This window comes from Pelobates fuscus, chromosome 13 (assembly GCF_036172605.1).
Source record: "Pelobates fuscus isolate aPelFus1 chromosome 13, aPelFus1.pri, whole genome shotgun sequence".
In the NCBI taxonomy this organism is placed as follows: domain Eukaryota; kingdom Metazoa; phylum Chordata; class Amphibia; order Anura; family Pelobatidae; genus Pelobates; species Pelobates fuscus.
Genome location: NC_086329.1, coordinates 18,424,500 through 18,448,252, shown reverse-complemented (window position 1 = coordinate 18,448,252; position 23,753 = coordinate 18,424,500). Strand labels below are relative to the sequence as shown.

Here is a 23,753-nt window from a genome sequence, read left to right as displayed (position 1 = left end):
TCAAGAACCCTTGGCAGGTGCATGCTGAAAGCTGATGGGATGGTCGTCTCGCTTCATTGAATGATACGCTCATGTCAACTTGCTTATAAACATTAACCTATGCAGCAATACATAAAGCAACGCTATTAAAGTGATACTCCAGGCATCAGAGCACCCAAAGTCAGTGAATGGGGAGCTACTTAAAGCCTGGTAGAGGTCTGAGGCTTCCTGATTGAAGCTTTCAACCTGCATAGGAAGTGAAGGGGCACAGTAATCAGACACAGTTTTGCAGACTTTGGGGGTTAAACCATTAGCCGTTGTTATGGTGCCCAGAGTGGTCCGTTAAATGAGTTAGGTTAATAAATCACAATTATTTTAGAGGCTTTAACACATAATTCAGTTTTTGAAACCTACCACTGAATAATTTCAGCAATTTGGGCTTCCCAATGTGCAACGGATTCCTTTTTGGCCGTCAGATCTTGAAGTTCATCCTCCATTTGTCTGTTTTGTGAACGTAATTTATCCACAAAAGAGGAGAGCTTGGAGGAAAAAACAAAACAAAAAAAATTACAAATAAAAATGAAAAAGATTTCCGATTTCCATTTACAACATTCTTTAATGTCACAGAATCTACTTAAACTATATCTTTCCTATGTAAAAATTAAAAAAAAAGTAAATTTAAAATGTATTTCACACTCATTACTCGATATATAGTATCTGAAATTTATAAAGAGAAAAAAAATATATTCAGAATGGCTTGATTGCAATATTACCATTTTCCCAAGAGCAATATTTAGGGGATATTTTGTAACGTATCTGTAGCAATTCAGAAGAAGATTCCAGTTTGAAAACCTAAGGCCAATGAACACATACATACCCGCTCTGATTCCACAGAGAGCTTTTTATTTTCTTCAAAAAGAATTCCTCGCTCACGCTCATACTTATCCTTCACGGTACCTACAGCCTCGTCCAGCTCACTTTGCCTGGTGGACACAGGGAGAAGGACTAGTTAATACAAATATGGATCAGGAAAGCAGAGTTTAAGAATGGACTGTCACTCACCTCTCTCTCTTTGCTTTCTCGAGTTTGTCTTTTAAAATGAGGATCTCTTTTTGCAAAGCAAGCTGCTGACTCTCAGAGTCATGGATCCCCTTCTTTAAATTTTTAAGTTCTAAAGAATGAGATGTTTCGCGCCTCAACAGTTCTTCCTCAAAGTACAAGACTTTTTTTTCCAGCTCAGATTTGACTTTTGAGAGTTCTTGTTGGTGCTCCAAAGCAACTACAGGTGTGCGACCTCCCTGTTTTAACTAAAAGGGATAATAAAAAGAAGTAAAAGAAAAGGTAATATCAGACAGTTGTTATAGTATCACGATTCAAATGCCAATATTGCTGAATTTGCTCTGGTGGGCATGGAAAAGCAGACAGATTGATTTTTCTGTGGTTCTTTAGGATAGTCGTATCACGTGACAATACTGGAGGACACACTTGAGAAATGTTCCTATACAATGAATTCCACACCTGTCTTCTGAAATCACAATCTAAAGTTAGCGGAGGTGAAGTGTGTTTTGCAAGTAACGGCAGGTGGGAATTGTAAAGAGTATCACGGTACATTTACGATGCTGTAAAAACTCCTACTAATGTCAACCAGGGTCTTTATCTACTGTGATTTTGTCTGAGAAATGGAGCAAATAAAGAACGATATTAAACGAATGTTCCAAGCACCAGCTAGCTGTAATGGTTAAGGTGTCTGAAGTGCCATGCTCCCCCCCCATAAATAGTCAAACGACTTTACATGGTAGTGTTACCAATGTATTGGATAGTCTATTCTGCGACCCAATAATTGATTACAGTTACTATCAAACAGCAGCAAATTTAGGAGTGAAAAAGATTATGGTGAATTAATCGAGGGTCCAGGAGGATGTCTACTGGCAAACACTTGGTTAGCAAACAATGCTCTCTGAACTTAAAAGAAATGTTAATCAGGAAACATTAGAAACTTCCTTGTACTTGAGGAAGTTTCAGTAGATGCATCCAGGCACAGGATAAGAGAACAAGGTTCAAGGCCTGCTCTTTGGGAATTCTAGTCAGCCCCCGATACAATTACATCATTGTTTAGTTGATAAAAATCAGTTGATCACAAGGTTACGAATATCCTGGCACAGAAGAAAATAACTTTGGAGAATTATATAACGGGAGCAAAAAAATAAAACAAAACCTATTATTTAAGATGTTATCTCTAATTACATTTATTGATGTATTTATTTTTATTTGTGCGGCTATGCATTATTACACGAGCCAGAATTAATTATTCTTATTGCGAGCAATTACGTATTCCTACCTTAAGAGCTTCCAGTTCACTTTCCAACTGTTTTGAGAAAAGTTCACTATGTTCCCGCAGTTTGCGTTCCTTTGATGCCTCCGCACTGGCATCTTCCAGCTGGGCTTCCAACTGTCAATAGAAAGAAGAAAAAAAGTTTTTTAAAAACCAAGAACTATAATAAGCACATTACTGTGCTCTCTCAAATTATTAAAGAGGGCCAATAAAGAGAAATGTGTCCCCCGTCCCCCCACCACCACCACTAAAATATTATTTTGTCACAACTTATTTTAAGCCAAGTATTGTAAGCCTCTCAATCAACAGGTATTACCAGAGACAAGAAATAATTCATGTTTAATATGTAAAATCTAGAAATTAATACAATGAATTGTTCTCACAGGAAGGTTAGACTTTCCTCTTTGTGAGTGGAAACTGCATTCAAACTTATAAAATTAAGTAACTTGTAACTACAGTACAATAACTTTTTTTTTTTTTTTTTGGAAATTGCATTCAAGCTAAATCCATGTTACTGTGTCTGTGATTTGTGAGGCAGAAGAACCGGGATGTAAAGGAACTCACTCAATGCATTTAAGTTACAACAACCTTTTGGACAAGTATTCCATAGAGGACATGTATTATTCCCCGGAACACTAGATAGGACACAGCTGGAATCCATAAACAACACAACAGGATCAGCCAGCACAGAAATCTCACTACACGTTTAGAATGAAGGCACAGTCCCAAAGCGTTTATTAACGTAGGATTACTATATAACACTATACTCTGCAATAAGACAAGTCAGTTCAAAAAGGATTTTAGTAGCACAGTAACGTCACCTCTTTTCTAGCCTTTTCCGATCTGCGAATTTCCTGGCGCATGGAATCAATTTTTTGCATGACCACTTCTAGCTCTTCCTCTTTGTCTCTCAGCTGACGGGTTAGCCTTTGCTTCTGGGAGCGCAGTTCCGCCATCTTTTCGTTGAGATCGGAAAACTCCTGCAGGGCCAGCTTTCTCTGTTGGTGGGCATCTTTGAGCTCCTTTGTCTGAGACTTTAACCTCTCTTGAGCATCAGTCAGTTGCTTTAGTGGAGGAAAAGGAAGAAGCTTAGTTAAAGGGACACTCCACCGCCCAAATAAAAAGAATTTAAAACATAATCGTAGATATATCCACAATAAAAACCTGCATGCATTTATTTATGCATTATCATATAATAAATAAAGTAAATAAAAGGTTTTAAAAGCTGCAAATATCTAGTCTGCAGTCTTTGCAAGCCCTCCCCTTCTAACCCCACCCAGACTTTATGTGGCTGTCCAATCAGAGACTTGCGGATGCAGCTCAAATAGAAGTTTTGTAAGGTTGGTGCTCTGGGCAATTGCTGCCTCTTGAGTTTAGCTCCACTGAGCTAACCAAACCAGGAAGTAACAGGACTGGTTGTCTGATTGATGGGCACAGGGTGGGGGTGTAACAAGGTTCAATGATAAAAGTCTAAATTTCTATTGAAATGTGAACTTTTTATGTTTAAATGGAAAAAATTAAAAAAATTGTTTTCTATCTATTAAAGTTTATTAAAGGTTCTGGTCATCCGATAAAATACCAAAATTAGCTTAGTAATACTCATGTAAAATAAACAGGTCAAGAAATATAAAAGAGCGTGGCGTACAGCAACAGCAAGGAGGCACAATCTTACTACAGTATAACAGTGGATGCAGCCGTTATACAAAAACAAAGTAGACAGCTGATGTCAAAAGGTGCAAAACACTTAACAAGTGGAACAAAGAACATACACGGAGCAGCTATTTAGAATACAGGTTTTGTAATGGGGCCAAACACAGACAAGCCAGTAATTTTATGACACAATGCTAGTTCCTACAAGACTGGAAGTGCACACAATGTGCTCAGTGAAGGCACAGCCCAGTGCAAACAAAGTTTCCTTGCTATTAGATAGCGAGTGATAAAGAAACAAAATAGGTTTAACCCTTTGGTATCTGTGATGTTGTGGACTGTGTATTATCACACGTCTCTCAACCATCTGATGAACGCTCACCCAATGACACCAATATATCAATCTACACTCAACATTTCCAAAAGCCGTAACAAGCACAAAAAGTGCCGTCAAGCATTTTGTGTTACTTGACAGCACCTCTCCCTTCCTCTGCTCAGCCACCCTGCCCTAGGTGACCTTGTATGTCACGAAGGAAGAGGTGTGTGCTCAGCCCTTTCCTCACAATCTCCACAATGTGCAGTGTACAATGCTTTGTTCTAGGAGGCCGTCAAGCCATGAGAGACGTTGTTTACTATTTTATATAGGTTTCTTAGCCAGAGTAAATGACAGATGATAATAATAACAAAGTGTTTAACCAGGAATGGTGCATTCATATATTCTCTTGTTTGCAAGTACATCATGGGGATGTTACTATTACAGGTGATTGGTAATAATTATAGAAAGTATATTATATGTTTATATACAAAAGAAAAAAAAGGATTACTATGTTACAAAATACTCTAGCATTAAGTTTATGATCTAACCTTTCAGCTAGTGAACCTTTATATGAGGACACGGTGTTTAACAAGATGGCCCAGGGGCATTAAATCCGACAGAGATAATGATTGTTGAGAAAAATAGTAACATGAATAAATAAAATAAATTATTAAAGAAGATTGCAGAAGAATTTTAAGACCCTGATAGAATTAGTTCAGGTACTGACATTTAAAAATTTACATGGACAATCCCTAATGTACCAGTACATTACTTGATTGTGTTTTTTGGTTTTTGGTGTGTATTTTTGTTTTTTTGGTCAAATATGTCAATAAAAAAAAAAAGTCTACATGCAAACAAACCATAGCTGAATACTGGAAAACCTTACACCTGTTTCTGACAGATGTAAAACATTTCAGATATCATGGACGGGGGGGGGGGGGGGGGGGGAAACATGACAGGCCATCTGCACACCTTTCATTAGTGGGTGATAGTAATTGCACTCAATCCACAAGCCAATGAGGGGCTTAGCTAAACCACGGGCCAGCACTCGCCCATCAGAACATAGGTATGACAGACGAAGGTCCAAGTACTCTAATGCTTTAGGGCACATTTATTGGACCCAGCAGAACATCACAGCTTTTTTTGTGTGTTTGTTTGTTGTGTTGTGTTGTTCTGCTGGTTCCAATAAATGTGCCCTAAAGCATTGGAGTGCCTAGACCTTTTTTCACACCTAAGAGCCTTTCGTGAGCAGGTGTTATGTCATCTAGGTACATACCTTGTAAAGGTCATCCCGCTCTTGTTTTAAGGCCCTCTGCTGTTTCTCAAGTCCTTTCATTTTGCTTGTTGAGTCTTCAAGTTGTTGCCTTACCGAAACTGCATCTTCAAGCTGCCTCTCTATCCGGTTTGAATCTGAAATCGAAATCAATCACACATGGTCCAAACAAAATATTTCACAACAAGTTTATTTTCAACTAGAATGCTTTTACTTTATAAATCCTGTAGACATTTGTCAACTCCAAGTATATAAAGTAGAACAGAATAAATTAATAATAAAAATAAAAACAACAAACCTAATCCCCATAAACGCAAGCACATCAATGGAAATCATCTTTAATTAAAAAAAATATATATATACCGGATAATTTATTTTTTAACCGCTCGATTTCGTCATTCAGTTTTCGGATTTCCTTGTCTCGATTTAACGTCCCGGTTGTTCGAGAGGAACCTTGGAGAGACTGAACAGCCTGTGTGGATTCTAGTAAAAATAAAAAAGTAAAATCAACACAGGAAAATCTCTCTTTTGAATTATTTACCTAAAACCGTAGAACCCTCCAGTTACTGACCTTGTAATTTCCGGTTTAGTTCCAGTTTCTCCTGTTCAAGACGTCTGATTCGACGTTCATACGCGTCAATCTGCAGGCTGTTCTCCAGACCACGCTGAACATCGTCATCTTTGGTCACAGCATTAGAATGAATGATTTCCTTCAAGGAGCCTCTATCAGAAAAACAACTGGAAGAAAAGAAATTAAATGTTTGGATGTATGGGGGTATTGCATTATAGAATGACTTGTCAAATTAAGGGTGCGGTGTCATTATGGCAACACAGAAAAGGGATCTTTTGCCAAGGATTGGTCCCCATTTCCCAGGCAAGCAGTCCAATTTAGGAAACATAGCCAATGACATCTACCATGTAAAAGGTAAACCTACAATTAACACCTGAATTGAATTGATAATAATCCCATGGATCCATCAGGCTGCCTGGCTAAGATTTATAGTAAACCATCCATAACAGCTAGAGTAACCAAGGTTTTATGTGAATAGGCTTGATAGCACAATTATAATATAAAATGAAATTCTACAAATCATTGTCCAGTGCAGCTTCTTGGGGACTAAAATACACCTTGTGCTGGTAATGCAACTTCTAGATCTCGTTCTTCATCCTTTACCACATTGCAACATAATTTAATCCAGAAATCCGTTTGCTGTAGTGGACACCTAAACATGTGCTTGCCACAAAAACTGTATGAATCATCCCATAATGCCTTGGTTATTGCCATCCCCACACAAAACAGTACATGCAGGCGCACCTACTGTGGCAAGGATCTCGGCGCCAATGGAATAGAAATTTGGGTAAGTACATAATGCAATGACCTTGTTTAGAGGTGTATGTAGATTTGTTTGTTAGTGATGTATATTGGTTTAAAAAAAATAAAATATATATATATATATACACAAACACACACACACACACACACACACACACACACACACACACTTATATCTTAACACAAAAAAAATTAAATCACTGTGTTCAACACATAATTTGTTCTGTAAAATATCCCAAATTAAATGTATAGTGAGTACTACACCTGGTTTTCTCCAAATACGATTATTATGGATCCACATGTAAGGGTCAGCCAAGAGGCAACCCTCCAATTGTTACGCAGCTACAACTCCCACGAAGCTTGGCTTTGTTCGGCTGGCAAAGTATCGTGAGATTTGTGTCTCTACAATAACGGCAAGGTGTCCCAGCGATCATTATGGGATTACTCCCTGACACGCAAGGCTCTAGCCATATGGACGCTTGGGAACATTATTACTACTACTGAATACTTTGTCCCTGAATGTAGTTCCACATTTTTCTCTGTTTATTGGTCCTTATCTCAGCAATGTTTCAGAATACAGCAACTAGAATTTATAATCCAGCTATAAAAGCTAAAAATAAGACAGGGAGAGAAGCAGTACTTTGCACAGATATCTAAGAAAGCGAAGTCTACACAAGTGCTCAATTTTTTCCCCCACAGTTTCTCATACAAAAATGATCTGTTCAACAGATTACTCGGCTGCACTAGACTTCCTGATCACTAGCCCCACCTCCCAGCCAATGTGACATAAACATACAAATTCAAGGTTGGCCAAAAGTCTGCCCACCAGCTCCGCGAATCTTCAAAGCATCAAAGTTGTAGTTTATCAACAGCTGGAAGTTCACCTATTGGACATAGCCATCTTAAGTTGATCTGTCTCACAATTTGAAGTTGGAAATTTACATTGCTAGGGACTTTGATGTCAAGTCACTTTGAGAAAGGAAAAAAAAAAATGTACCACTACGGGCAACTTTGAAATGTTACTATGTTACTGCCATAGCTTTCCTGGTGTCAGGATGGCAAAGCACAAAATATTTATTAACATTATTATTCCATGAAACACATGGATAAGCTAACTTTTTACGCAAGTAAAAAATACAATAGACATCCAGTCAGGTAGTGTTTAAAGGGGCATAACAATGTTTTGATTTTCTTGTCTCTAACATTGTTAGACAGGAAGTTTGAGAGGGACTGAACCACTTACTAGGATACCAGGTAAAATAAAAAATATGAAACAAAAAGGCACTTTTATTAATGTAGGTTAGCCTATTACTGCCCTCCAAAGGTGTGTGGCCAAGGTGAAGCTGCATTAGAATAGTCAGTTTATTTTCTGTTATAATCCATATTGAGCTTTAATGTAAATATTCCCCTTCCCAATACTTTCACTGTGCTGCCATTTAAAACTATTTCCCTAATATGTCACTGTTCAACACAGGACCATTATTTTCCTCCCAGGCTGCTGAGCACAGCTGTGTAGCATTCACATCTTTCACAGATAAGCCCACTGTACTCACAGCTGCTCAGCTTTACTGGGGAGAAATTAAGAGACTTATTAAAACAAATACATTTCACATACGATCACTGGACAGAATTAATCTTTATACACATTTATAGATACTAAACCAGGGGAGCCCAGAAGTTAGATCCCCAGGTGTTTTATAACAATGCAAAAAGGCATGCAAATCATCGTGAGAGTTGAAGTTTTACAACATTTGGTGATCTACCTTTCGGGCACCCCTGTTCTAAACCATGTTATTGGTACAGATTTTACCTGTCTGTTGTGTACGTAAATCCCACGAATGGTAGATGGAATCCTGAAAATCCACTGTGAGTACTGGGTGGGACCATTTCCTGCGTAAAAAAAAAAAACATCAACAAGAGAAACTAAAACAGGTTAAAAAACAAACAAACAAAAAAACTTCCAGCGATTCCATAGAGCAGCCACCAAGTATCATGTAGCATTATTAGATATACTATCATGTAACCAGCTTAACACTACTCCACATGCTTAGATTATAGATGTATAAATAACGTGCACCTCCGCAGTGTTATTAGAGCCAATCAAAGACAAGATAATTAAAGACGGACTGTACAAAGTTCCGCCAGCCTAACTAAGATCTTAAAATACAGCATTATTACATTGGACTAAATGAGACAGAAAAATGAAAAAAGAATGTGCAAAACTGAATATGTACATGTAAAATTATTTTATCATTTATTTTTCTTATTATTTTCACGCCGTATTATTTTATCTTAATTTTTTTTTTGTCCCATTATATTAATAATTTTATAGACTGCTCGTTATTAATCTTATGATTTATTATTATACTGTATATATATTTGGAAGACTCAAAAATATTTGAAAGAATGTGCAAAACGGTTCTACAGTTTGCTGTAGAATAATAATGGCGCCTTGAGAAGGTCAATGAGAAAGGAATTAAAAGTCGCAAAGATTTTTATGCTACTAAACAGGAAGAAAGGGTCAGTGGAGGAATAGAAATGAAAACACTTTGGCACCATGCCTCATTTACGTATACCAAAGATATTTTAATGTAGCATATTAAATAAATTAAATTCTAGTCCAATATTTGCCTTACAGAATAAAAGTTTGATACGGTACACTAAAAAATGGTAAACCGGACCGCAACTTCTATGAAAATGTAAATAGACCAGTCGGGCAGCTATCGAAACTTCACACCGTTCACGTAATATGATTATTCCAGTAGATTAAAGTACAGGTCTGAATAATGGAAAATCTTACAGGGTTTCTAAGGATGTCATCATCAACGTCAAAGTTTGAGGTATCCGAAGGACTGCTGACGTCGGGAATGTACGGTGCTTCCAGGTTCCTGATATTTTCCCAATCGATTCCTTCGAAAAAAGGGTGTGTTTTAAAGTCATCGATTCCATTCTGTCCTAATCTGCGCTCCCTGCTGCAGATTAGCCTCTGGATAAGATCCTTGGCAAATTCAGATACATCGGCAATATGAGAGGGGAACTGAAACCGTTCCTAGAATAAAAAGCAAGAAAAAAATCACATTTAATAAGAAAACTAGTAACACTTGGAGCACCATAACCACTGTAGCTTGCTGAAGTGATTATGGTTCCTGGAGTTCCCTGACATTCCCCACCTGGTGCGTCTTTCCAAGTGTTTTTTTTTTTTAAATGGAGAATGAGCCGTTGCCTATCTTCAATAGGTACTGCCCAGAGAAAATGAAACTACATTTTGTAATGACTTCTAATTGCAGCAGAGCTCTTTTTAAATTGCAGAAGCCAGAACAAATGATCTTACACTGCAATAAGGAAGACTGTTTTATTTTATTTTTTTGAATACATTAAGTATTGACAAGGAAAGAAAATTTCCACTTGCGGTCTTGTCAACAAATATGCATACGGCATTTCCCGACAAGTCGAATGACATAGTCTTGACAAGCCATGGTCTCATGGTAGCAGGAGTTTATTTACACAACCTGTGGCTCTACAGCCAGTTAAGAGGGGAAAAGGGCTGAAGTAATAAAGAAGATCTTTTTAGGTGTAAAACAAGGATTAAAGGGACACAATAATCACCATAACAACTACAGCTTAATGTAGTTGTTCTGGTGAATCTAATCAGTCCCTGCAGGCTTTTTGCAGTAAACACTGTCTTTTCAGAGAATAGGCAGTGTTTACATTACAGCATAGGGACACCTCCAGTAGCCACTTCTCAGATGGCTACTAGAGGTACTTCCTGGGGCAGTGCTGCTCAGTGTGCAGCACTGACATTTAGCGTCGCCACGCTCTGCATGGAGACGCTGAGTTTTCCCCATAGAGATGCATTGATTTGGCTCCATCCTTGGCCCGCCACTTTGGCTGGGATCATCAGCCAATCTAATGTTAGTGAGAATTGATGATGTCAGCCAAGGAGGCGGATCTGCGGCAGGGCCAGTGCTGGAATAAAGGTGAGTAATATAATTTTTTATGGGTATTAAAGGGGGGTTGCCCACCTAAATTGTTAGTTTAACACTATAGGGTCAGGAATAAACATGTGTTCCTGATCCTATATGTCCAGCAGAAGAGAAGGGTCTCTAAGACTCTGTGATAATTTCCAGCCTAACAAGTAGGGGCAATGTCCGAGGGTGAGGATTGTGGTACCTAACAGTGAGTACCACAATAGTGATTCCTTTAAGTAAGATCAGTTCGGGCCATCTTTGCTTCTCCCCTCTCAAAGGTCCAGGTTCTTACACATCCATAAAGCAGCACATTTTCCAAGTGGGTCTCCTATACTGGACTATGTATGGGTTTGCAATATATTTACTTCTCTGATCGTTCCTGCCCAACAATCTCAAAATAGTACAGGTTTAGGAAAGCAGTAAAGCACACAGCTAAACCCTCCTGCCTTTCTAAATACAGCTTCAATTTGTAACGGCCATAAGTGGAAACCAATCTTTAATTGCAGGACATAAGTTGACGTTTCATACAAATCTAATAAAAAATAAAGTCCAGTGTAATTACTGATCTCTGAAATGGTCTAATTGTGGAGGAGAAAGTGCAAGCTATCCATCAACACTTCAATTATTACAGTTATTAACAGGCAAGAGGGGGAGGCGTTCGGTTATGTGCTCAACACGTACAAACCTAAGTTAGAAGAAAATTGCCACCTTATTTCTACTTTGAGTAAAAAAAAAAAAAATAATAGATTACATGTTGAAGAGGTCCATTAGCATTTAATTCTTTGCCATCTAATTTTATATATTTAGTTTTTCGTTTCAGTCTTTGCACACAAGGGAGCCACTTTATTTTTATTTTTTTAGTAAACAAGATCATGCGCACACACACAAAAAAAATAACTACACAAAATGTTTTCTTTGGTTGTTAGAAAACTAACCTTTGAAGTACCTGCGACAGCTGCCATGCTTGCACAAACAAGCAGTGGCAGCAGAGAGCCTTCCCTTCTCAGACCAGGAAGAGGCTAAACTAATCAGTAGTCTCTATTCTGATTTTATGTTACAAAAAAAGTGGATGTAGTTCAGACCTGTTTATCAAGCCATTCTTCACATAGGCGAGTGCAACTGCTGTATAAGTCAATGGATTTATATTGTATTTATTTTATATGGAGCAGAAAAACAAATCTCCCCAGAACTGTGTATGTAGTAGCTATTTAAAGGCCTAATCTATGCCAAACATCAAGCCGGATAGAAAAAACTGTGCCGAATGATTGTTTAAAAACAAGCATTAGCAATGAAAACTCATATATAGATTTTACACAGCAATATTTGTAATCTAGTACAATACACCTGCTCTGATATAAAATAGTTTTGCTGCTCTGTCCAGTGAATAAATAATTTTTTTTTTTATTATTTTTTTAAAGCACAAAAGAACTTTGTAAAGAAGGAAAACACACAAACAAAAAAACAGAGCTTTCTCCAGCTTGGGTGCAAACAATTCAACGCCTCTTAAGGCACCGAAAAATACTTACTTCATGATTCATGATCTTTCCATACGTTTCCACAAGAGACTCTGCGTAGAAAGGGGTTTCCCCGTACAACATTTCATACATGCAGACACCCAAAGACCACCAGTCGCACTCTGGTCCATACTTCCCCATTCCGTCCTCCATAGCTTGCAGAATCTCTGGGGAAATGTAGTCAGGTGTCCCAACAGCTACCGAGGATTGCACCTTAACAAAAAGCAAGGAGAAAATTAAATGACAGAAATTACTGAAGAGGACTGCAATAAAACAACCCGTCATTAACACGTTATACTTTCTTTTAATTCTGGATGTTAAATGAGAACGCCATCAGAAATTGTGAGGCCGTTAACAAAGCCCGTTTTTGCAGTGCTTCCTGGAATCACAGATACTCTCTCAGAGACAAACACATTTCCCCCCCCCCCCCCTACAAGGTTATACTCTGACACACAAAGACACACAGTCTCCCAAACATATACACACACAGTCCCAGCTACACATGTACATTCAGACACGTGCAGACAAGCACACTATTCTCTGATCATAGAACAGTAGGAAACTTAACACATTTGTTACTACCGTATATCAGATTCGGAAACTATAATAAAATGGTAAATTGCTGTAAGAAAAACCACAAGACGGCTATATAAGTTACATATCACCAGGGAGCAGGGTCACAAAGCCTGAAGTGTAAAGTAGAAGTAAAGGATGTAGAAAGGGGGAGCTCCCAAATTTGAAGGAGACCCATTATAAGGCCTCCTCACGATGGTCGGGTAAGATACATCAGTTTATTCCTAACCAGGGCGGGGTAAATTATGAATAGGAAAAACGTGAGTTTAAAGCCTGGAGTGAGGGTGAGTCCTGCTGCATGGCTTGCTAGGTAAGCAAACACAGGTGTGGTAATAAACGTGCATTAGAGGGAGCAGGCATAGTGCCTAAGGGATTGAATGAAGAGGGTCTAGTGGTGAGATCAATGGACGATAATGGGAAGGTCAGAGCTCTAGTAACAGCAGTACCTGTACCATACCATTAAAGTCTGTGAATATGGCTACCAATTATTTTATATTCTTTATTGTATATTAAAATATACCTCTTTCCATTTTACAAATGCCATGTCAAATAAACATTTTCTATTGCATTTTGTATGTATATCTAGCTGTGCAAATGTGGGATATCAATTTACAGATCACTGTGCGGGGCTTAAAATGCTGCACACACTTAGCAGCACAGGAGGGAGCTCATAGATGGAGGGCATGTTTGTGATGAATTGTAATCGTGGTTCCTATCATTTAAAAAGAAACCGTGCAATAAACATTTACAGAGAAAATAAAATAAATATATTGTATTACAGCAAACGTCTTTTTGTGGTTGTTTTAATGCTTCCCTCCCCCCCCCCCTTTCCTTATTTGTAGCATATATTGTACCAAATGCATTACTGCTGATGAAGCAATGTAAAGTAAATACGTGAAACGAGGAGGGCTGATCCCTGTCCTGCAAAGCTGACAAACTTTAGAACACAAACAAGACCATGTGTACTAGTCCTGCTGGCCAAAAGGGGGTGCTCAGTCCCTCCACTTATCCACAGCCTAAAAATACCTTCTCCGCTCACTCTGCATTTGAAATACAGTTTTTACACCACTTGCTGCATTTCATTACGCTGAAAGCCACACTGCTACAAAAATACGTATAATGCATGCAGATCAATGCAGAAGCATAAAACAGTCAGTACTTACGGTTCCATCATCATTCATCTTTAAACATGATCCGAAATCAGCGAGGCGGATGTGGCCGTTCATGTCCAAGAGAACATTATCTGGCTTTATATCTCTGCAGAGAAACGAGCAACAGTGAGCGGCTGTGCACATCTGCATTCTATAGCATGCTCGTCTGAGCAAACACCCTGCTCGCCCCCATGAATAAAACAGCACCATGCATAGAAAGCAACGCTATTATGATAAGAAGAAAGGTAAAACAAAGACTGGAAAGGCAAAGGTATTTTTAAAATAAATAAGCGTGGCTCATGAAAAGAAAATAATTGTAAACTTTTTTTTTTTAGTTTTTCAAATAAACTTCATGTTCATTTAAAGAGGTATCCAATGACACTACGTTAACAGAACAGCCGTTTTTTGTGCCCAAAAAGTCTTAAAGATTGGCACGTTGTCAGGGTGGGCAGCAAGATACATTGGAGGTCTTGCCATGTCCAATGGCAAGTTAGTGCAGATATAACAAGTGTCATGATTTGACTGTTTGACACATGCTTCAAACAGACCTCATTTACAAGATCTAGGGTTGGGAGGACCTTTGTAAAGTGCCACACCAGTGCATACTTCAAAACAATCACTGGACATTTCAGCCTATACACCAGGCTTCCCCAAACTCTGGCCCTCCAGATGTTGCTGAACTACAACTCCCATGCTTCTCAGCCTATTTCATTAATAAAATCATGGGAGTTGTAAGTCAGCAACATCTGGAGGGCCGGAATTTGAGGAAGCCTGGTATACACAAATCACTTTAGCAGCTCCGTTCTGCCAGACAGACTCAACTAGCATGCATGCACACCTGATTATATGTCTGCGATAACAATGCTTCCAACAGCTTCCCACTCACATCTCAAACCGGTTTTCATTTTCTGGTTCCAAATATAATTTCTATAGTAGACCATTAAATATTCCTAAATGATTATATTAACCATTAGAACATACTAATGAAAACTAGAGGGAACATGAAAAACTGGCTCAGACTCAGTAACTGAAGAATTGTTTCCACAATTCTATATCATTCTATGAAGTTACTCTGCAATAGTATTATTCACTAGTGTGACATGCAGTTTGTCTACAGCATTGGTATTCCACTTGATAATAAGAAAAAACGATTTGTATATTTCATGTAAATATAGCATTCCTTGGCACAGAGATTGCATATTTAGACTTGATTAATACATGTATGTCAAGGGGGGGACAACAATCTGATTTTAACGTAAACATTGCTTGAAATGAGTGTCTGTAGAATTGCTTTGCCATGCGTTTTCTTAGCATTATATCTAGATTATTTTTATGTGGGATGAGAATAAAATATAGTCCCGCAGAAGCAGAAAGGGCAATAACAGTGCCAGATGCGGTATGTCAATGTAGTAAAAAATAAAATAAAAAAACAAAAACCACATACTTTCCATTTATACAAACAACCCCAAGTTATAGTTACACTTTTTTCATTCTAATAAGATTTCATAAATTAAAAGACAACAAATTAATATGTTATGGATTTATACCTACGGGTATACTCTAGACTAGAAAAGTCTTGGATGTTTTAACACAAAAAAACAACAACTAACGAACAATGTTTATTTGAAGAATGGAAAAACCCACGAAAAGGTTTCAGAACAATCCCTTCCACAGCCTTGGCCTACACTACATCCAAGAAGACCTGCATGTCTATTGAAAGGTAACACTTTAAGAGAGGTTCACCTCTATGAGATCTCGGTTTACATTTCAGTCTCCCCCTGTAATTTCATTACCACTCATCTCTTGTGATTCCTTTACTTCTTGTATCGGTTATTATTCAGTATGTCAATTACTTGTTGTCAAATATCCCATTCTTTAATTGTAAAGGGATATGTTTGAGCTATATAAATGTCAATAATAATAATAATAATAATAATAATAATAATAATAATAATAATGTTATAATGATATATAAACAGCTATAAACTAAAGAGAATTTATAGTAATTTAATCTGGCAAAATAACATGCCCTTGGGATGAATGCAAGTATTCTGAACAGAAATGTAATTTATTCCTTCAATATGTCGCCATGGGCTATCATGAATTGATTATACAACAACTAACACACAGCAGTGTTGTATGGTGGGTGAGCAGTATCACTGGCAACAGTCCTTACTGCCTGAAAACGCAAGAGACATCTAAACTATATCAAATAAACGGAATCCTAAAGGATGATGGCAACGGTTTTAGCAGCAAGCAGTCCGTTCATTTATCGAATGTAACCAGACATATGGGAGTCATTACCGATACCCAATACATCAATGTAAATAGCTGACATACTTTGTGTAAAACTCATAGTTATGGATGTTGTGAGTATCCTTAATGGACGGTAAAACGCATACAATAATAGCCATTACATGCCAATCCTAATGAAATAAATCTATAACAGGCTTTTGAAGAAGAAACAAACACACGTTTATGGCACACTCCCCTCCCTACCCCCAACTTCAGCCTAGAGAAACCAAACTTAACATCACTTTACATTGTGAATAAACATGTTTATTGATATTCTTACATTGCATTCATGAACATGTACGTAATGTATAAAAAAAAAAAAAAAAACATGTTTGCTGTGCCAGGGCAATCTGAACATATCTTTGCAATTTTATATTTTCGGTGTTCCTTAGTGTTTTGCTATAGTAAAGGCAGTCAGAGCTTTATGTAACTGCTTCTAAAACGAGGCTTGGCTGTCTCTTTAAGATGTCTGCATTGTGTTTTATTAGGAATGTATGTCAGAAGCCGTGATAAATCTCTGCTGGTAACGAACGAGGAAGCACAATACCTGCCACACACCAGTTTCACGTTACTGCCAGGAAATCTTGCCTCACCCACACTCATCAGCATTTCATAGAGGAAAAACACACAAAAAACACTGGAAAGATTTTCTGTGCCTCTTCATGAACTATGTCTGGCTGACAGTGATCTCATGCAGGGGCAGGCTAGACTTGAATTTAAACTGATAAATGGGATCATTTAATTATCTATAAATTGTTTAATTACATATAAATCTCACCGCCTATGAGATATAACCTTAGGTACCATTACAAATCTGATGGTAGAACTCTTATGTATAGATCCAATCAGTGACAAACAGCATGTGTTGGATTCGGGAGCAAGACAGTCAATCATAAAAAAAAAATTTTGCAATCAGCAATATTTAAAATTCTTTAAATTCATGCACATAAAATGGAATCAGTGTTAACATATGAAACACGGTTTCAAATTTTTAGAGGTAATTTAAAAACACCTATCTCAAAAAAAAAAAGGGGGGGGGGGGGTTGTGGCCATACCATAAAGCCCCCAATATACCCCAATAGCAGTTTGTCAAACTAATTTTAACATGTGAGATTATATGAACAGTATTGCTCAAATTCTTTCTAAAAAAAAAAAAAAAAAAACAGCAACAGGAGTTATGGTGCACCCACGTATTAAGTCCAGGGTGGCTACAAACTAGCAAATAGATGGTTTTGTTGAGATCAGATTTCTATTTGGAAGTGGGAGGTTCTGAAAAGATATACATTATATATATATATATATTTTTTTATAAAACCTGATAAACTGAGCAGGGTAAACTAAAATCATCTTTAATATGCTTCTAAATGTCCACGTGCCTGGGTCGTATGGAGGAGTGGGTGTGGAGCAAACCTGTCATTTTGAAACTGCATAGTGTATTTCCTTTCAGTGTAATGAGTGCCCAAGACATGTCAGGTCATATAAGATGTGGATTTACACAGTGACAAGGCTTGCGCAATGTTATGTGAGTGGAAAGAATAAATGGATGGTTACCTGTGCACATAATGCAGCTGATGAATGGAATGTATAGCAAGCACCATTTCTGCGAGATAAAACCTCGACATATCTTCAGGGAGCCGGTCTTCAAATTTACTGAGAAGCGTTAATAGGTCCCCTCCTACGTAATAATCCATGACCAGGTACTACACATAAAATGAAAAGAAAAGCAAGTATTCCTGGTTATTTGTCGCTTGGTTTCTCCTTTAAAGGGACACTGTAGGCACCATATCTGCTTCATCTTATTGAAGTTTTTATGTTTTAATACTAAAATAGAGTCCCCAGTAATATCTTCCTTAGCCACATTGTGGGTGGCCAAGGACCCTTATTTATTGTTAAACTGCTTGAACATGGACTCCAGGCACTATAACCAACTCACATAGATGGAATGACTACATGGTCCCTTAAATGCAACACAACTTTATGGAAATATTGAATTTTACAGAACAGGAAAAAGAAGGGGGGCGACAACAACGATGCTTAGAAATTTGTCAGTTTGTAAAATTTTAATAAAATGCAATGTGACAGAAAGCCATTGTTGCAACGTACAATGTAAACAAATTTAAATCAATCTGTGCCGCGTGATCGCACTGTTCAAGTAATGCTGGAGTAAGTGGGTGCTTGTATGACATTTTCTAACAACTTGCCCTGAGCATCATGGGGTTAGTACATTGCCTGGAACACATATTGGCTGGTTTTATACTTATCTAGGCTGCACTCCTCATCCCAATAAGAGTTTAATAGCATTTACTGGGTTAAGGCAATGAGGAACCATCAAAATTACAAGAAGTGGCAGTTCCTCTTACAGTTAATTTGTCATGACAGGTTCACTTTAAAATACAACAGCTCCGAAGCAGTAAAGATGTGATTTATTGTGGTGATAAATCATACATTTCTATGCTTAGGAAGCGGTTATATTAGTACTTACCTGCTGCCACTTCCTCAAACACAGCAGAGAGGAACAGTCACTTCTCTGAAAGAATCAGTTATTCAATCCTTCAGTACAGTAAACGCTACTAAATTGTGAAGCGAAGGGAAGTACATAACACTTCTGCAGCAGATCTTTCCTTCTTTGGCACATTGGGTGCACTTAACGATTTGCTTGGAAAATGCTTCCATATTGCTATACATGCACATGCACCCTCAAGGGGTTACACCATTTGGCTGTGTTGCACAAGATGTAATTTTAAAGACAACTTAACGGGAGAAATTAAAAAATAAAATAAGAACATGATAAGCACAAACCGTATTTAACTTTCCATTAGCCACTGGCTTTATGCCAAAATTAGATAATGGGCAGTGTCACTTTAATTGACCAGAAAACATAAAATATAATGAAACGTACCAGGTAGTTTTCATCTTGGAAAGCATAGTGTAAGGCGGTAATCCACTGACAATCACCATTTACCAGCACATTTCTCTCCTCTCGAAAACAAGCTGTCTGGATGGCAAGAAACAAAGACGTAAATAATACAATCAGACTGATTATTTTAGGTACAAATTAGTATGAGGCCAATCTGTGCCATTAGCGTACTGCATCAAAGTGAGCCAAATATCAAACTTGTAGCTCTTGCCGATATACAATTTGCCAACTAAAAACTATTTCAGTTTTTATTTAATCTAACCTAGCATGCAGCTCATAGGCGTATTAACCAGAATGCACTGCAGGCAACTCATAAGCTGGGCTGTTAGTGGCATCAAGTCACAAACACTGATATATATATATAAAATCCGTTGGTACCCTGCACACTCACTTTCAAATATTACTATAATGCCGGGTGCATCCAAGCCATAGCCAAAAAATTATAGAATATGCGGAAGGAAGGCTTGCACTCACGGTCTGTATATTGATACAATTTCTTCTTTATTCCAAAATTCTTAAAACATGATACATCACATCAACGTTTCAGCCATCCATTGTGGCTTTCATCAGGATCAGTGCTAAACTGATCCTGATGAAAGCCACAATGGATGGCTGAAACGTTGATGTGATGTATCATGTTTTAAGAATTTTGGAATAAAGAAGAAATTTTATCAATATACAGACCGTGAGTGCAAGCCTTCCTTCTGCATATTCTATATTTTTTTACATTTCTCCACTGAAGCAGAAAAGGAATACCCCCCTCCTAAAGCTCAAGACATTTAGAATGAACCCGATGTCGGCTCAGTCACAGCTGGACATAGAATCCATCAAAACTAGGACAGACCATAAGTGACAATGTGTACATAGACGATGCCTGGAAGGGTAACAGTCACAAAATAGGTCAATGCTTTCCATGAATCACTCCCTAAAGCTTCATCAGATTTTGAGGTGCAGGAAAGAGAAGTACATTTTTTTATTTAAAAAAAAAAAAAAAGCACACATTTCTAGAGTAATAGGGGGCACTTACTTCTGCTCTTTTTAGCATTTCCCATTTGTTCAGGATTTTCATTGCATAAATACGTTCTGTACTTTTCATTCGAACCACTGCAACCTAGAAAAAGAAAAAAAAATATATAAATCTTATTACAGGATTAAATTGTTAGGCAATAATAAGGACTGCAGTAATGATGCTCAACTCCCAATACTAAAAGGAAATCTTTAGTATATATTTTTCCTACAACCTTATATCGACTGTAGAGAAAAGCTTTCTTTAAAAAGCTAAAATCTGTCAGATACGACGGACCCTCGTTCCCTTACCCCAGTAAATGCTGCCAACGAATAACGCAATAGAGGTAAGTTAGTAAAAAAAAAAAAAAAGAAACACTTACCTCTGCAGCACTCCCAAAAGATGCGGTAGGTGTGCTTATGTGCACGCAGACAACTGCACCTTGCCATTTCATAATGCTGTTCATATACACGGCTGCAGCAAAGCGTAGGGACAATTCAATGCATAGTATGTGTTGGCTGTGATAGGACAGCCATTCATACTATGGAAATAGATTTAAAAAAAAATAATAATAAATGGCAAAACCCACTGGTTATTTTAGTTCCTAATAAGGATTTTGCGAGAATTTAACTTTAACATAATACTAGTGAGGTTATTATTAAATGTACAGAACTGATGAAGATAATCTTTCATGGTGAGAGTGTAAAGTGCGTGCATACCTTCAACATTAATATTCATTGTACAAAACGCCACAATTATTTGACTATTCTGAAAAAAGTTGCGATATTTACACTTGACAACACGTCAGAAATGCATTCGTGTGCGAAGTACAGGATGCTGAGATATGACAAAGCAAAGCCTGTAGCCCTTTACCTAGCGTACAAATGTACAAGGCACAAGAAGGTACTACACTTACAATAAAAAGGTTACAGATACGGAGAGACAAACAGCCTACAGTCAACACAAATATGATTACAGACAAACGAGAAATTCAGGGAGAATGCAAGGTCCTGTAAAGGAGAAGACAATAACTTCAATATTTATACGCTTGGTTTAAAGGGAATGGCCAGCAGCAGTGGCAGCATCTCTTTCTAATCAGAAGAGTTATAATGCTAGCTTGTTTAAACTTAAAAAATGTTTCTAAATATATACAATCTGCATGCTCCTTGCAGATTGTGAAGATGTCATCATATAGTGTGTATCCACTAAACCAGTCACTTAACATCCAAAACAAAGTATTGGATGTGTCACTTTAAATGTCTTGCTGCATGCCCACTTTAAAAGCAGTACCATAAAAAATAGAAAAAGTAAAAAAAAAAAATACCAACAACACTAGTGTAAACTCCCTCCACTCTGGTGTTTGGCATAGCAGTGACACCTGCTTCTAGTAATTCTACATTAGTGATATATTAAAATATATTGCATGCTAACACATTATGTGGCACTACAGTGTTACTACATAGCCACTTAGCCAGTATTTTACAGATCGGACAAACATTTTTAAGACTAGCATAGGAGCATACCAGCAGCCTCCCTTCCAGCTCCCAGAGTCAGTGGCATCCATATCCCTAGGCATAGGTTAGAGCAGTGGTAGTCAACCTTTTTCTACCTACCGCCCACTAATGCATCTTTTTGGTTGAAAAAATTTCCTTACCGCCCACCAGTTTTCGCGCAAATGTGTTTTTTAAAAAAAGAAATGTACGTACATTTATCTTTTTATTTCTACTTAATGCAGGTTTATAAGGTTTTTAACTTTATAACGTTTAATGAGAAAACAATAAAGTAAATTGAAATTACCTTTACTAGTGATTAATGAGATCCTTGAGGTTGATGCTGCGAGACTAAATATTTGATATCTGGTTCGATTTTCGTAAGGAACAAACGAAGGTCTCTTTCAGTGATATTCAGACGACTTCTCTGTTTGCGCATAATATGATTTCTCATTTGTGCGTCAGCTCATCTCCTCTCCCTCCTCAATTCCCCTCCCCACCTTTTTTTCCCCTTTTTTCTATTTTTTAACCGTCCTTATAGCAATGCCCAGTAGGAAGGCTGAGCTAGGTAGCTCACTTACTATAGTCCACTATAACAGACAGGCACAGACACACACAAGACAGACACACACACAGGACACACACACAGAACACACATACAAAGACACACACAGAACACACATACAAAGACACACACAGAACACACATACAAAGACACAGACAGGCACACATACACACACAAGACATATACATACAAACAGACACACACATAAGACATACATAGACACACACATACAATGACACATACATACAAAGACAAGGCACACATATATACAGACAGACGCATACACACACACAAGACATACATACAGACACAGACATACACACACACACACACAAAGACACAGACAGGCACACATACACACATACATACACACACAAAGACACAGACAGGCACACATACATACACACACAAAGACACAGACAGGCACACATACACACAAGACACATACATACAAACAGACAGGCACACATACAAACAGACACACAGACATGCACACAAGACACACATACAATGACATATACATACAAAGACAAGACACACACACACACACACACATATACACAGACAGACACATACACACACACAAGACATAGCTACAAAGACACACACACACAAGACATAGCTACAAAGACACACACACACACACACAAACAAACACACACACACACACACACACACTATATTTAAGTCACCCTCCTGTTTCCTACCTTTAAGGTGCAGGAGGGTGACTTTCCCTGGGGTCCAGTGGTGGCTCAGGTGGATGGGAGTCAGAGTTCCCACTCTGACTCCCTGGTGTTCCTCCCGCGCGGCTCTCAGTTTTAGCTGGGCGGAGTGACCGGGGAATCACTTCCTCCCAGCTCTGATGTCATCACAGGGGGCCCGGTCAGCGCTGGGCGCTTTAACAGCGCGACCGGGCCCCCATACAATCCGCATCCATCAGGTGGCCCTGACAGCATGGGCCACCCGATGGACACTTTGGAAGGCGGCCCCGGCGGTTTACCGGGCGGGCCGGAGCCGCAAATGGTCACGGCGGTACCCAGTCGCACGGGTACCGCCGGCTCGCACCCGCCCGCCCGATCAACCTGGAAATCCCTACCGCCCACCTGGAATCCTGAAACGCCCACTAGTGGGCGGTAGGGACCAGGTTGACGAACCATGGGTTAGAGTGTAATATCCTGTACTATTCTGCATTGTGTACTCATCAATCTACCTTGACAACTTCCTAGGCCAGGGGTAGGCAACCTTTTAGCAGCAATGTGCCGATATAGGATTGTGACGTCGTGTGTATGCTGCCGTATTCTGCTTGTGTTATTTATACTGTAATTGCTTTGTATCGTTGTATTTGTGCGTATATGAGCTATTATATTGTATATGTTCATTAGTAGTTTATGGTA

The 23,753-nt window shown here is 38.3% G+C and overlaps 1 protein-coding gene across 4 annotated transcripts in view; it reads right to left on the bottom strand.

The window, feature by feature from the left end:
- Window positions 1-23,753, bottom strand: part of CDC42BPB (CDC42 binding protein kinase beta) — a 97,955-nt gene that overhangs the window by 37,570 nt on the left and 36,632 nt on the right. For all 4 annotated transcript variants that reach the window (XM_063439613.1, XM_063439614.1, XM_063439615.1 and 1 more), the window contains exons 3-17: window positions 20,326-20,409; window positions 19,281-19,376; window positions 17,933-18,081; window positions 14,099-14,192; window positions 12,375-12,575; window positions 9,681-9,929; window positions 8,691-8,770; window positions 6,119-6,285; window positions 5,911-6,030; window positions 5,551-5,684; window positions 3,133-3,375; window positions 2,318-2,428; window positions 1,042-1,286; window positions 857-962; window positions 394-518 (exon numbers count right to left, since the gene is read on the bottom strand). In XM_063439613.1, coding sequence (XP_063295683.1) covers window positions 394-518; window positions 857-962; window positions 1,042-1,286; window positions 2,318-2,428; window positions 3,133-3,375; window positions 5,551-5,684; window positions 5,911-6,030; window positions 6,119-6,285; window positions 8,691-8,770; window positions 9,681-9,929; window positions 12,375-12,575; window positions 14,099-14,192; window positions 17,933-18,081; window positions 19,281-19,376; window positions 20,326-20,409 — 2,204 coding nt within the window. The remainder of the gene's footprint in view (window positions 1-393; window positions 519-856; window positions 963-1,041; window positions 1,287-2,317; window positions 2,429-3,132; window positions 3,376-5,550; window positions 5,685-5,910; window positions 6,031-6,118; window positions 6,286-8,690; window positions 8,771-9,680; window positions 9,930-12,374; window positions 12,576-14,098; window positions 14,193-17,932; window positions 18,082-19,280; window positions 19,377-20,325; window positions 20,410-23,753) is intronic.